The sequence below is a fragment of the Sinohyriopsis cumingii genome, chromosome 4, assembly GCF_028554795.1.
Source record: "Sinohyriopsis cumingii isolate HCF-2022 chromosome 4, ASM2855479v2, whole genome shotgun sequence".
Taxonomy (NCBI): domain Eukaryota; kingdom Metazoa; phylum Mollusca; class Bivalvia; order Unionida; family Unionidae; genus Sinohyriopsis; species Sinohyriopsis cumingii.
This window is the reverse complement of record NC_142964.1, coordinates 130,631,257-130,647,094: the sequence shown is the minus strand read 5'-3', so window position 1 is coordinate 130,647,094 and position 15,838 is coordinate 130,631,257. Positions and strand designations below refer to the sequence as shown.

Genomic DNA, 15,838 nt, shown 5'->3' with positions numbered 1-15,838 from the left:
ACATACTGAGAACAGTGCTGGCAGAGGTTCACGCTTGCGATTATGAAGACGTCATGAGTGATTCTGAACCAACACCATCAACCTCCACCACAATACCTAGAGTCAATATCAGGCAAGAAAGAAAGATTATATTTACATGGGACGTATCCAAAACGTTACTTTCAGAACACAAATAATGACGGCTTATGAATACACAATACAATTTTAAGAGTGAAAATCTCAGGTTTCAGAGAAGGGAGCAGCTGTCTTTATTACTGATTTTTTTTAGAGGATTTGAATGTCGAGCAGAATATTAAGATTGTTTAAGACAATCACTCCCTCGGATCAGTTTGAAGTCTCCCGTGTGGATCGAGTTAAGTACACCTATAGAATTAACACCATAGTCATGGCTCAAAATTTCACAGGATAGGACAGACAATTCCTTTTTAAACTATTCAGAACAAGGAGCACAATTTCCAACAGTTAACTTGAACTGAGTTAAAATAGTTTACATGAATGTGGGGAAAGTACAGTTTCTAGATTATACCAGTTATCTGGCTATGTATTGGACTTGAATGCCGTTTGGAATTAAAGAAATGGCTAGGGCTACTTTCAACACATTTTCAAAACCAAAGTCAATCAACATGTCCAACATTTGCTCGACATATTCAGGCAAACCCTTGATAGCCCTTGTTACATACCGGTGGAGTTTTGCAGCGTCATTGTATGTCCATTTTCAATACTTAACCAATTTCCATTAACAACAAACTGCATCTTTCAAACTTTAACCACTGAAGCTTAGATTCCATACGTAGGCGTACGCTTAAGGTAGCGATTGAAACAATCGTATACACATCCCTATTTAAAAATCACGTCCGTGTCTGTATATATGAAATCACAAACAGAATTTACTTAGTTATCGCGATTTTTGCCGTATCATAATTTCGGTTTTGTATACGCATTAGTACATATGGAATCTTATCTTAACACTTTTTAATATTGCACCGCTGAAAATTAAGCGAGCGCGAACCTTTGTAATGATACCTCCAAAATTAGGTCATCTCAAACTAAAAATGATGCTCTAAGACATTTGTATGAAGAAAAAAAAACAGAAAAGATGATTTGGTGATTTGGTTCTATAGATTTTTTAATGTTTAGTTCTGTAGTCTGAATGATGAAATTTGTAAACAGCAATTCACAATTTTGGGGGGTCTTGTCTTATAACAAGGTAAATTATAAATGAACCTTTTTCGCTTTTCACGGAAACAGTAACTACTCATTCGACCGACAACGGTACGCTTTTAACCCGAATCGACCGAGCAAATGCAAATAAGCTGTAATCGGCTCCGTAGGATGCAAAAATCGCAATTAGGTATTTACCCTATGCGAAATTCGCAATTAGGTATTGACCCGATGCTAAAATAGCAATAGGTATTTACCCGATGCGAAAATCGCAATTAGGTATTGACCCGATGCTAAAATCGCAATCAGGTATTTACCCGATGCGAAAATCGCAATTAGGTATTTACCCGATGCGAAATTCGCAATTAGGCATTTACCCGATGCGAATTAGGTATTAACCCGATGCGAAAATAGCAATTAGGTATTTACCCTATGCGAAATTCGCAATTAGGTATTGACCCGATGCTAAAATAGCAATAGATATTTACCCAATGCGAAATTCGCAATTATGTATTTACCCGATGCGAAAATCGCAATTAGGTATTTACCCGATGCAAAAATCGCAATTAGGTATTTACCCGATGCGAAAATTGCAATTAGGTATTTACCCTATGCGAAATTCGCAATTAGGTATTGACCCGATGCTAAAATAGCAAATAGATATATATCCGGTGTAGACTCTGCTGCTTGTTATAAAATACATATCAGCTTCTATTACAAACGGATGACAATTCACTCAGATAATTTAATTAGTGTTTTACATTTTCCGGTATGATTTGTGATGCCATAAAGGTTTTTCTGATTGCATGTATTTGTCTCATTAGCGGTATTTTTTATATTAAGGAGTACGGTGTGCATTGCTATAATTACTTTGCTATGTCATTTTAATGGTCACTGAAATTTTTTTAATTTTGTTTTATCCCATGTATTTCCATTTCACTTATTCTACAGTAGCGGATGCAGAGGGATTCTGGAAGTGTGGTGGGGTACGCTATTTTACGCTAATTAAAGTCATCCTCTTTCTCAAAATGGACTCCTCAATGACATAATAATGAACCCGTCAAACAATGATTGATGTGTTAATACAAGGCGTCTCTCCAACCACTTGTCTGACCTTTTTAACATCCTATATAAACTGTTTGATAATAAATCTGGATGCAGCACTTTTTATATTTATATGATCCTGGACGGGTTCACTGAAAATATAGCCTCATCTGCGCATATTGTTGCGCTGGTCTAGCAAATGTTTGGCAAAGATACCTCACATGCCGCACTACAAGTTTTATTTCTAAACAAATTTAATGAAACTTGGTACAAGATAATATCGCAAAAACATCTTGGCTAAATTTAAAGAGTTTTAAAAAATTGTAAAATCGAATGGTGATGAAATCAAACTATTTGTTCTAAATGCTCGTTAATATTTTCAACAGACGATGTCCTTTGATTAAACATCATCTGACAAATATAACTTACGAAGAGAGGTATGTAACCGTTCTGTTATATTATGGAACAAGCAACTCCGCTAATCATATATTCCAATACCGGATGCGTTGCACAGAGGTACAAGTATTTACTCCAAATTCTAGCGATGGTAGAAAATTTTCGATGGCAAATTCATAAAATAATTTATATGTACAGAAATACGATTCATTCGAATGGATTCGATTCTGCATTTTTTAATTTACGTAGAATATCATTGTCATGTTTACCCCGACCCAGAGTAGCCCAGTTTGAAACATGTATAATCAAGGTAATTCTGACGGGTCATTGTTTGATGTCGAACATTGCCGAAGGCTAGCACTAATCCGTTACGTAAGATTGTTGTGGCTAGAATAGAAGAACCGGACATCGGAGTTGCAAAGTCACAGACAGCCAATTATCACCTAGGTGTCGAAATGTTTCCAAGATCAAAAGAAATTGCCTGAAGAAGTGGGAGTGTCCTAACTTCTTTCCCCTGCAAACAGACGGACAGGTTGAACTGGCCGCTAAGACGATTGGACAGGGGCACAGCGCCACCCAATCGGAATCGAGATAGGGGGGAGACCTTGATTTGGGTAGAATGATATCCCTGCGTTTTCCGGCAAAAGTTAGTTCGCTGAGAGAAATTACCCAGAGAAGAGGTTAGCGTAACTCCGAATAGCCATTCGTTATTGGCGGGAAAATCTTAGAGCGGGAAGGTCTAAGTACAGAAAGCTTCAAACGGTCAGTAGATATTTGTTCGGTCTTTGTGGAATGCGACTGCATTTTAATTGTAGGTCGTATGTATACTTTATTAGTACTAGAATCGTAGTACGAAGAATTACTTTGTTTTGTTAATATGTTTGCATATTTTGAAGAAATGAGTTGATATTTGTAAAGAATTATATAGCTTGCCAGCCGTCGTAAGAGTTAATATTGTAATTTACTATGTGGGTATTTTATAGTAGACTAACACATATGTTCATATGATTATAGATTTTGCCATTGTTGAATATTTGTAATGTACAGATATGCGTCTGATTTTTTCAGATTGTAGTACGATGAGATTAAATATATATGTGTATATACTGACGTGACGCAATGTATTGATGTCTGTATAACAATTCGCTGATACTGTGTTATTACGCCATTGTTTATCCTGCAAGAAGTGTGTGGGAATTTCGATGTGTATGCATGCGTGGCCGAAACAGTGACAGCTATCTGATGGTTAATTGTCGTTATAGTGTGAGGTGAGGTTCGATAAAACATTTGTTAACGCCTTGTGGTTTTTCACAGGAAGCTTTGAGGGACAGACCAGTTAAAGTTTGGTCCCGTAGTCTCAGATAGAGAGACGGAGGAAAAGAGAAGAAAGGAGAGAACTCAGGACAAGTTGAAATCTAGGAGCGAATTGGAGGAGGAGATAATAGAGAGGGAAAGGAGAAGTCAAGATAAGTTGAAGTCTGGGAGCGAAGTTGGAGGAGGAGATAGTAGAGAGAGAAACAGAGACAAAGAAGGAGTTAGAGGAACGGAAAGAAGGAAGAATCAGCGGGAAGAAATAGATGAGTAGATGCAAGGACAGGGGGAAAATCGAACTCACACTGTAAATCACGGGATGAATTAGGCTGTCACTTGGTCGAGGGAAAGACGAGTGATTGGAAGTTATCGTTTTTTAAATTATCACATTTATTAAATTGTTATTGATTGAATTTCATCTTCGTGTTCTCTATAATTTAACCGTCGGCATTGCTGACTGGGGGCTCAGAGCTGTAAATCTACATCATCACTAATTTAACTTTCTAACCTAACGAGCCAGGGTGGAACTTTCAATTTAATTTAATTTAATTAAATTATATTGGGAGAACCCCACCCAAATACGACAGAACGCCACAATCATCAACTCACAGGATTTAAAGGATGAAGTTCACCGAAAAGCGGATGGATTCATTTTCCATTGTGATTTCAATTTCGTGGTCTTTAAACCCACAACCATGACGAAAAATGGCACTCTACGAAATGTGATGGGATTAGTTTATCTTTCATTGCTAGTTTGACTTCTGGACATCATATATTACAAGTTTTTTTGTGAAATAGCCACTAACTTATTATCAGCTTGTAATTTATAATATCAACAGATTTTATGGCATCAAAAACAAAAGTGTGAAATCATTTGAACACTTGTGGATAAAGTTGAATTAACTTACAGCTGTATTATTGGTCCGGATAATCTTTCAAACTTGGTGTAGAAAAAAGAAGCAATCAAACAATAACCAAAACTACCCACCCCACCCCCACGGCCCCAAAACAAACAAAACAATTGTAAAATGTATGGAATTTTATTTTATTGTTTATATTTTTCTTAAAATAACTGATTTTATCTCAAGACCTATCTAGCATGACGACTACTGACAATTTACTCTACACACATACACACACACACGCGCGCGAATGGTGGAGTTTGCTAGCTAAACATTGCCTGTTATCGCCTTGGCACTGCACGCGCAAGTCAGATACCTTTTTTTTAAAAAATGGTATCAACCACAATAACAGTGCCGCTATTGCAACAACAAAAAAAGATGAGAAAAAAAAAGAGAAAGCTTTCTCGTCGAAATTTCCAAGTCTCTTCTGTGTGATTTTACTTTGATTGGTGTCTATTGCAACCATGAATTGTGTTGAACTTCGTTTACAAGTAGTTTATGAAGGACACTCTATTGATATCTGATCAGCAGCAGACAACTGGAATAATGCAGCCTCTATCTCGCCGTATCCTCATCAGTGGAAATTTAAATAGGAACAAGAGAATGAAATAAGATCCATTTTTCATTCAAACTTGCATATGAATGCAATCGTTGCAGTAAGGAAAAAAGTAAGCATCCAGTTAAATTCAATGAACCCCGCATTGCTTCTTTGTTGACTTATCACTTCTATCTCCTTCCAGGCAAAACTGGCTGACTGCATCCCTGGAAGGTTGAACAAAGAACACGCTTGTTATTACAGAGATAATGGTGGTGGTCGTAGTGGTGGTGAATAAGAAATTATAAATGACAAAGCATGACTTTATTATATATATATATATATATATATATATATATATATATATATATATATATATATATATATATATATATATATATATATTACACATTTTTCTATTTCGTTATTTATAAGCATTCTATGAAACTCAAATGTACACAAAATGATTACGGATGGTTATCTTTCGACTTACAATGTTATCTTGTTATCTTGTCACTGACGAGCTATTCAAAATATTACACATTTTCCAATTTCTTGATTTTTCAACATGTATGAAACTTTAAATTTACACAAAATCGTTACGGATGGTCATCCTTCTACTTACAAGGTTATCTAGTCCTACAATGTAAGACCTCGACCCTGATATTTATGTTTTGGGCGTCGATGTCGTAACGTAATGTAAGACCTCAACCCTGATATTTATGTTTTGGGCGTCGAGGTCGTACCGCACAAATAATGGCGCTGTGTAACATCGGAACGATAATTCAAATTTTAAGGAATATCTCGTACACTTGACAGCCCAAATCGACGCTTTTGTACAATTAAAGTTATAATGTTTTAGTTAGACTGTACTTACTCGGATGTCTTTTTCCTAATAAAAACAAATTCCCACACAAGCAAATTAACGTTTTCAAGTTCCATTAGCCTACATTTCAGTTGGCTGGAATGTGGCGATAGAAGCCGGGTATACCAAAATCGGTTAAAAGGATGATAAGAATCTTGAACAAATACCAAGCTATCTAACCACTTTCTTCAATATTAATATACTTTTTATTTGTTTCGTATGCAGTATTATGCAAAAGTGTTCTATAAGTTAACCCGATTTCGGCATTCCCGCTTCCATCACGTTCCAACCAATTGAAATGTAGGCCAACGATACTTGAAAACAGACCCATTTGCTTGTGTGAGAATTTAAATTCATTAGAAAAAAGACAAGAGTAAGCAAAGTCGGACTAAAACATTATGATTTTAATTTGTAGCAAAGCGTCGTTATGGGCTGCCAAGTTTACGATATATTCCTGAAAATTTTACTTTCGTTACTATGTTAGTCGACATCAAAACGCTACACAGCGCCGTTATTTGGGCAGCAAGACCTCGACCCCCAAAACATAAATATTAGTCTCGAGGTCTTACATTGTAGGACTGAAGGTTACCATGTCACTGAAGAGTTATTCAAATTTATAGCTTCTGAGACTCTTGTATTTTAAAACATGTCAACTTTCAACAAATTACCAGTGTTGTTTTAAATTATTGCTTTTAAGAAGATATTTTCTGTATCTATCTACACGTACCATAAATGGATGTCCGACCTACAACACTTCCATATTTATTTTGTGCTCTGCAATAGTAGTCACCGACGTGTTCTCTCGTCACCTTGTGTATCCACAGAATGAGGCTGGATGTGAATTCAACCTGCGGATATTCTTTTACCACGAAATCTGTGCTGTCTGTGATAACTCTATCGTCCTTGACCCATTCTATCGCTGCTTTCGGGATGGATCTTACGTCACACTGAAGAGCAACATATTGTCCAATCGGAATCAACATATCCTGTCCCAACCCAATAATTACTGGAAGACCTTGAACGTAAATAGAAAAGAAAGAGATCAACAATTATGATCAAATCATCAGTAATCAAAGTAACATTTTATTTTTGTATTATTTTTCAGGATGGCCATAGAGATGTTTAATTAAAGATACTGACATGGGCTCCCGCACATAAGGGCATTTTTCTGGCCGAAATCCTAAACATTTAACAGCTCACCACTTTCCCAACCCCCACAAAATAATTTTGCGGGCGCCCCTGGATACTGTAATGCGGAAGATAGATCTGAAGTGCGAATTTTTCTTCCTAAGCGAAAACGTCCTCTAATTAGACGCATTCTTCTGTGTACAGTATTATGTGACACCCAGATAGGGCTTTGGTGTTTGACCTACATGACGTTACAGCTCTACCTCGATGAATGACAAGATGTATTGGAAATGTGAAGGCAATAACTGAGGTAAACTCAACTACACAAAAACTGAAGCTGTTAACATAACATTTTTTTCATACTGCTAAAATCTGAATGCTTGAGCATTATTTGAATAAATTAAAGAACCGAAATTTTTTATTGGTTTAGATAAAATTGAGAAATTATGATATATTATCTCGACTGAGTCTATGTAATCCTGCCTTCCTAGGTAGGATCAAGAGGAAGTGCCACGTCATCATCCGAAGTAGTGCTTGACAGGGCTCGGTTCATGTGTTAAGAGTGTGCTTAGTTTTTACAACCTGCAGACTATGGAATCTTTTTAGGGCCAATCGCTCCTTCGCACCATCGTGTAGTATTTGATCGGGTGATGGAGCGATGAAGCAATGCGATGGAGCGATGCAATGGAGCGATAAAGCGGTGCGATGGAACGATGTTAATTTCGCTCCATCGCCTCATCGCGGCATGCACACGGGAGGAGAATAAACTACAAACCAGGCGGTCACTAGACTGACCGGAATAAATATATTTACCTCAATAAATACCGGAATAATAGTGTGTGCGTGCATGCGTGTGTGTGTGTCTGTCAGCGCCAAGCGAGGCAGATGCATGTACCATTTATATAAGTCTTTGGTATGACTCAGCCGGGTTTCGAACCCGCGACCTACCGCATCCGAGGCGGACGCTCTAACCCGGAATAAAAGTAATTACCGCAATAATTAAAGTTCACAATTGCAACGTATTCAAGGCTTACGTTTACCAATAAATTACTAAACTATCCGCCCAGGATTAACAGATCAGTGAGGACTGGTGGTCCTGGTGTAAGGATAATGTGACTAGGTGGGACATGATGCTACATGTCTGCGGCATGATGCCCCAGTGCTAGATATCGCTATAAACTGCCACACTGCAGACATCGTAGCGGTATGACTGAAAAATTGTTAAAACTACGTTAAAAATCCAAATTACACACTAAATTATCACACACACACACACACACACACACTTTATAGCGTTTTCGTTTTGCACACGGGACGATAATACATTATAAACCGGGGCCCCGAGTGGCCGAGTGGTCTAAAGCGCTCTTCGTTACGGATCACTGCCATCTCACCTCTGTCTGCGGCGGTTCGAGTCTAAGATTCAGCCAATGTGGGTATGTGAGAAAGCTTGCCAGTAGCTTCTCGAGGGTCGGTGGTTCTTTCCGGGGTTTTCCCGGGTTCTTCCTCCACCATTAATACTGGCTGCCATGTATAGCCTATCGTGTGCTGAAAAATGGCGTTAAACCCCACAACAACAACAACAACATTATAAACCACGTAACTTTTAACAAATTTACAAAATGGCGTCCCTTGATGAACGGATAAGAAGCTACTTGAAGAATAACTATTTCAACACGGACATAATTCTACATTTAAAGTTATCCACTATGTCACGTTTGCTCAGCTCCAGTTAGTAAGTCGTGTATAAACTAAGGTATTATTACAAGCCATATTTTGAAGTCATAATATTGCCGCAGGCTATAGTCAATCTTCTTACGCGAGGTTACAGTGACCAGAGGTAAAATCCGGCATCTTGAATCGGCATACGCGTTAGATCGAGCGACTCCCCACCTATGTGTTACAGCTTAATCCTAACATCAGAGGTACCCGCTAGGGAACAAGGCGTGTTCTAAGTTGATTGGATCGGGTCAAAGCGACATCCAATCGGAATTTAGACGGAGGGTGTGATAACAATTTCGATCCGAATTATAACTTCTAACTAGCAAGCGAAAATTTAGTCTCGCCTAGGAAGACTGTTGAGCAATATAGGGTTACTCCGAGAGAGCCGCTCGCAAGTTGGTGATAAAACTTACGAGAGGAGAATCTAAAGACGATGCTTCGTAAAGGTCAGTAAGTTACTTATTCGATTTTTGCAGAATATTACGGCATTGTAATTGTAATTATGTTTAGTATGTATACTTAATTACTAGGATTGTTTAGTACGTAGAATTACCTTTGTAGTGTTTAATTTACATGCGTCTTTGAGAAAGGAGCTTCAGTATTATGTACAGAATTATGAAGATTGTTAGCTTGTGGTCAGAATTAATTTTGTAATTCGACAATAGGTTACTTCGTAATAAACTAGTGCATTTATTCATGTGATATGTTAGATTTTATACATACTTTAATTGTGAATTTGGAAAATGGTTGAAGTGTGTAAGATTAGTTAATATGGATGTATGGATATATCAGAGCAAGGATATTTGAATATTTGTGTACTTTGTATGAGTTGTAATGTAAAGAAATGCGTCTGATTGTTGTGATATTGTATAGTATAATGGGATTAGGAATATGTACTGATGTGACGCAATTTATTGATGTATGTACGAGAAGTAATTGATACCGTGCTTTTATTATGACGTTGTTTTACCATACAAGGACGTTTGAGTATTTCGATGTGAATGAATGCATGACCGAAGAAATTTAATAGCCGTTATCTGATGATAGGCTGGGTGTAGTGTGATATGAGAGAGCTCAGGAAAATACTGTACAGTCCTTGTGTTTTCACAGGAACCTTTTTGGGGGTCAGAACTGCGAGTTCAGATAAGTTCCGAGTCTCTACGAAGGGGAGACGGAAGTGAGACTAGAAGAGTAGTCGGAGTCGACAAGTCGAGTCGGTATATAGAATCAAGGAAGGGGAGGAGGAAAAGGAGTCGAGGAGTAGAAAGTGGAAAAGGAGGAGAAGTACAGAGAAGTCGAGGAGGAGAAGGAATTTAAAGAAAGTCGGGAGGATTTTGTTGTTGTTGTTGTTGTGGGGTTTAACGCCATTTTTCAGCACAAGATAGGCTATACATGGCGGCCAGTATTAATGGTCGAGGAAGAACCCGGGAAAACCCCAGAAAGAACCACCGACCCAAGAGAAGCTACTGGCAAGCTTTCTCACATAACCACATGGGCCGAGCCCGCGACTCGAAAGTCGGGAGGAAGAGAAGGAACTGGAGGAATAGTAGAGAAGAATTTTAATAATTTAAATAAAATACTGTAAGCACCCCACCCCACACCTACCACAGTGACGGCATAACAACCCGTCGCACACTATAAAAGTCGTTTTACAGTTACAACTTAAGGGGAAAATATAACTGCACATTGACTTATACCGAATAGCTTCATCTGCTAACACACACGCATATATATACAAACACCAGACAGAACGGAAAGTACTATCCCTGGCTCCTATAGAAGAATGCTCGATAATAGTAGGCATAATTAATATTTAAATACAAATACTACTATCATACAGGTTAGAGAAGTTTTAATTCGTACTCTACGGAGGTTCGAACCTATGTCCGCGGGTAAACGGCACACATCGCCTTGCCTGCACACACGAACCCATATTCCCTCACGACTAAGCACACATCACCAAAAAATGATGTTACTCAATCGGTGTTATATGCACTCCTGTATCTACACAGTCATTCCGGATTCCTATGAAAGAATCAAGGTATATAGAATTAATTTTAGAGAATTATAAATATACACCAGACAGAACGGAAAGTGATGTGTGTGTGTGTGTGTGTGTGTGTGTGTGACAATTTAGTAATTTATTGTTCAACGTAAGCCTTGAATATGTTGCAGTTGTAAACTTTAATTATTGCGGTAATTACGCCGCATCTAGTCGGGGTCTGTGACAAGAAATAGGACAACCCAATGAGTCGAATGAGAGGTAGGTATGTTCATATATAGCGCGCAACATGCTTTTCAGGGAGAATGTTGTTGTGGGGTTTAGCGCCATTTTCAGCACACGATAGGCTATACATGGCGGCCAGTATTAATCGTGGAGGAAGAACCCGGGAAAACCCCAGAATGAACCACCGACCCACGAGAAGATACTGGCAAACTTTCTCGCATACCCACATTGGCCGAATCCGAGACTCGAACCCACACAGCCAGAGGTGAGATGGCAGTGATCGGTAACGGAGAGTGCTTTCGACCACTCGGCCACTCGGGGCCCCCTTTTCAGAGAGAAAAAGAGTTCTATAATAAACTGGTTTGCATAATAATTGATCAACCAATCTCTCTACTGTAATTGCTGTATGCGATGTTGAACCGTAAGATTATTTAGAAATAAAACAAATAGGAAGAAAAGGAATAAAACTTAGAAGAGCTGGGAACCGAGTAAACAGGACTATGTAAATTTCATTGGTATTATAAAGGTCACGGCATGCCTAGTTTTGACGTTGATGAGCAATGCAATGACGAGCGTGTTATTCTTGCCGCGTTACAGCTGAACAAAATGTCATGCATTAGGTATAATAAAATATCTGATTTCGGTAGCACTGGTCAGACTTGTTTTTGACACGTGACTTTGATATGGCATATATCCAACTCCTACATTCGATTACTATAGGCCTCAATAATTTAAAGGTTATGTATGACATTATGTCATTTGTCTTTACAGAACTCGTGTAGTCTCTCGGGAACTCGTGTAGTTCTCTCGGGAACAATAAAAACAGATATAGCGCATCACCGGTATACTAATGATCAAATTTTCATACGATACGTTAAATGTTGTGGCGGAGTAACACTACACCTTTTTAAGTGATGATGAAAATTTCGTACTATACCTTAAATGTTTTGGTGAACTAACACTACGTCGTTCAGGCACATTTCGTCTATAAAAAGTGTAGTGTTACCACCGGAAAAACTATTCCGTACATTTTCATGCGCTACGCTAAATGTTATTGTAGAATAACACCGCTAATGACCCCAATGACAGAGCAACTATGCCCATACATTTTGTATCTTGGAAGCTAAATTCTCCTTATTCAGATCATTTCGCTTTCTGTGCTACTTAAATTAGGAATTCGGATAAAATTAAATGTAAGATATTAGCAGGGCGAGGGAATAAGAGGTAGGTTCAAATCACATCCCTATACTTATGGACCCTAGCTTGTCCATCTATTTTATCTTTCCTTGTCACTTTGTCTGCCCATCTTTCTACGAAAGGAGAAAGATTTATCGACTGTTTCAACTGTGGACTCGCAATAATTTGTCTTAATTGAACACCATTTGTCCACCAGTCAGTTATAAAACACTGGAGTACACCATGATTGAACGTTAATTTAAAATAATTGTATTCTCGTAGGTCGGTGGTTCTTTCCGGGGATTTTCCCGGGTTCTTCCTCCACCATTAATACTGGCCGCCATGTATAGCCTATCGTGTGCTGAAAAATGGCTTTAAATCCTACAACAACAACAATAAAATAATTGTAAACGTTTCATAAAAGAACTTCACTAGTGAGCTATATCGATTTTCGTACATATTTTGGCCGGATCTTTACTCGAGATATGTGTACGTGTTTATAGACTCTTCGTTAATATTTACAGGTTTGTAAAGGGACATGCCATTTTGGAAACATTATCTTATTCAGAACAATTCATTACTTTACCCGTTTTTCAAGTTCGTCTATTTTCAAGTGTAGATGTCTTCAACGATGTCAATTGTCATCATATGGAATTACGTGGATAGGATCGTACTGTACTCGCCATTATTTGTTACTATAGCAAGTACTGAAATGTATATATGTCTTTTTGTGCAACGTGATGTCGTATATACATGTAGTTTCTGTATTTAGAACAAATAGGTACAAGTTCTAACCGTACTCTGTCAAGCAAAGAAACGTGCTGCTTGTTGTGGTTAAACGATAACATTAAATTATCAACACAGACATCCCACCCCCACCCCACAAAAAATTCAAACAAATTATGTCTCGCCTGCTTCCTTGTTTCTTACAAATGTTTTCACTTTGAAATGAGTTTGAACTGTCTGTGGAGCAAATCAATAAGGGTTCATAAAAAAAGACATTTCAGATTATACAGTGCAAGTATGACAGCCAACCCTTCCATTTTGGGGGATCTATGGCCATATAGAAAACCTGTAATCAAAAACTGAACCAAGATTTCCAAATAACCTTGACACTGTAATGATGATCAAGATTAGAGGGAAGGTTAGGTGCATGGATACAGAAGGGTAGACCTAATTGGTTATATTATCCAAGTATGATAGATATTCCTTGCAGGGCTTGAGACTTATAACAATGCAGGGTAACGTTAACCGAAAACTTAACAAAGATTATAAACTGATCCAGACTTTGTCTAACAGATACCCCTCCCTGGGCCTGGGTCTTGTATCATAAAAAACCATGGCACAAAATCTTACCCATGTTGACATTACTGCCGCCCACGGAATGAGTAATAATTTGGTCTCATCTGTGCTAATGCAGGCGAGAAAAAAGTGTAGTAAAGTGTGTGAAAAAGAAATAGGGTGTTGATATTAGCTGGTCCGAAAACACACCGGCCCAGTTTCCCATATTATATATCAAGATTCCTATGATTGTAAGAAAGCTCGAAAGACGTTGAAGTGATAATGGTTCAATCCAAGAGTCTCGTTTTATTCGTGGTTCTTTAAAACGTGTCTATCGACGGTTACTACCGAATATGAGATAGCCTACTTGATAACATTGACTAGCGTGTCCAAAAACCGTTGACATCATTATTTGCTTTGTTAGAAAACAAATAATATACACCGATAACGCAGGAAGGTTAAACTCTTGTGACAACGAGGTCGGTTCTTGGAGAGAGAGAGAGAGATAGAGAGGGGATATCGTGCAAGTGCCTGCTTTAAAAAAATCCAATCAGCTCTTAAATATTTTTGTAAGACATGTTTTTAAAAAAATATTTGTGTGTGTGTGTGTGTATGAGAGAGAGAGAGAGAGAGAGAGAGAGAATTTCTTCCTCGTACCAGAAATCGCTTTTAAATATCCTAGCAAATTATTTAAAAACAATTCTACATAGTCAGCTCAGTTTCTCTTTTTCTAACTTCACGTAGTTGTTGGAATGTCTTTCTTTTCGTAATATTTCTACGTCTGAAGGGCATAGAGCAGAGGAAATCATTATGCATGCAGATATCTGATTAACAAAAAAAAAAAAAACACAAAACATCGCATACACTACAGCGTATTTGAGTGTCGGTGCCACAGGTTGTAGATATAGAGGTGGGACAGGAGAGAAATGATAAAAAGAAAGGACAGATACCTACCTTCATTTTCAGAAGTTTCTGTCCTGGACAGCAGTATGTTGAATACGAAGGTCAGGAATACGGTCAGGTAAATATGGTCGGTTAACATTAAGAAGTCGTATCCATTAGAACTTCTCGTAATACATGTACTCGTAACTGTATAACCCCCTACTAGTTTTTTATACCGCGATTTTCTCAGATAGGCTCTGCATACCAATGCACCGACAGGTTTAAGCATTAAAATTGGTACTAACTGACTTAACTGACCCACTTTTAACCCCTGCCGTCGTTATGCTGAAATATCCGTCCAAGTTTGCTGCACTTCCTGTCAATCGCTTCCTATCTCAAGCATAATAATTGACGTTGCGGTAAAAAGAACACGACCGATTGTGTTTGGGACGTATCAATACGGAAGTCAACACTGTGCGCCAATGTTAGGCCTAGTCTTTTTAACATAAAGTCTTTTCCTGACATTGTATGTTTTTCTCGAGCTGCTTTATTCACACATGTATATATCTGTAATAAAATGTCATAGATTCTGATAAACAAATGATGCAGATCTATTTCGTTAAAGTAAATGTAAAGCCCGTTTCCAGAGAACTAAATCTTAGTTGTAACTATACGGCACCATGTCGTGACGATAAGAGGTCGCTTCCGATGAAATTCAATAACTAGCCGAATTGGTGATTGTTCGTCTTTGCCACCCGTTTTGTTATAAATTAAAGAAATTAGTGTGAGGTTATACACAACCGAGGGAATTGTTGATAATCTTTCAGTGCTGTTATGAAGCAGGAAAAGAAAATACAGAGCGTTTAACAGCACTGGCTTTTTCACTTAGATTTCTTGCCCCTATTAACCCTCGGTCGCGTTTTTAGACTGGTATAGCGAACGGCGATCTACTGCGAGCAATCAATGACTGACTCAACCGTGATAGTATTACAACGAGAGGCAACTACATGAGAGTCGTTGGTACGACTTACTTAAGCTTTTGTCTGTTTTAGAAATGTATACGTGACTGACTCGCATTCATGAACAGTTTTTTTAAAAATAAATAATATAGCTCGAAATTAAATGGCGATTCATGCTATCGAATAGATATAAACTATTAACTAAAAATTGCATATTTTATTTTCACAATGTTTTTGCCATCCTTTAAA

General features: G+C 38.0%; 1 protein-coding gene across 1 annotated transcript; it reads right to left on the bottom strand.

The window, feature by feature from the left end:
* Positions 1 to 4,933: 4,933 nt before the first annotated feature.
* Positions 4,934 to 15,112, bottom strand: LOC149802097 (uncharacterized). Its single transcript, XM_089954383.1, has 3 exons — positions 14,703 to 15,112; positions 6,942 to 7,229; positions 4,934 to 5,576 (listed from the first exon to the last, which is right to left on the bottom strand). The coding sequence occupies exons 1-3, from the start codon at positions 14,917 to 14,919 to the stop codon at positions 5,437 to 5,439; spliced, it is 645 nt and encodes a 214-aa protein (XP_089810509.1). The 5' UTR covers positions 14,920 to 15,112; the 3' UTR covers positions 4,934 to 5,436.
* Positions 15,113 to 15,838: the final 726 nt, after the last annotated feature.

Excerpts from the sequence above, each read along its gene's own strand:
- LOC149802097 (XM_089954383.1), bottom strand. The coding sequence starts at position 14,919 with ATGCTTAAACCTGTCGGTGCATTGGTATGCAGAGCCTATCTGAGAAAA. Across the intron at positions 7,230-14,702 it reads AGAAACTTCTGAAAATGAAG|GTCTTCCAGTAATTATTGGG; the intron begins GTAGGTATCTGT and ends TTTACGTTCAAG. Across the intron at positions 5,577-6,941 it reads AGGTCGGACATCCATTTATG|GGATGCAGTCAGCCAGTTTT; the intron begins GTACGTGTAGAT and ends TCAACCTTCCAG.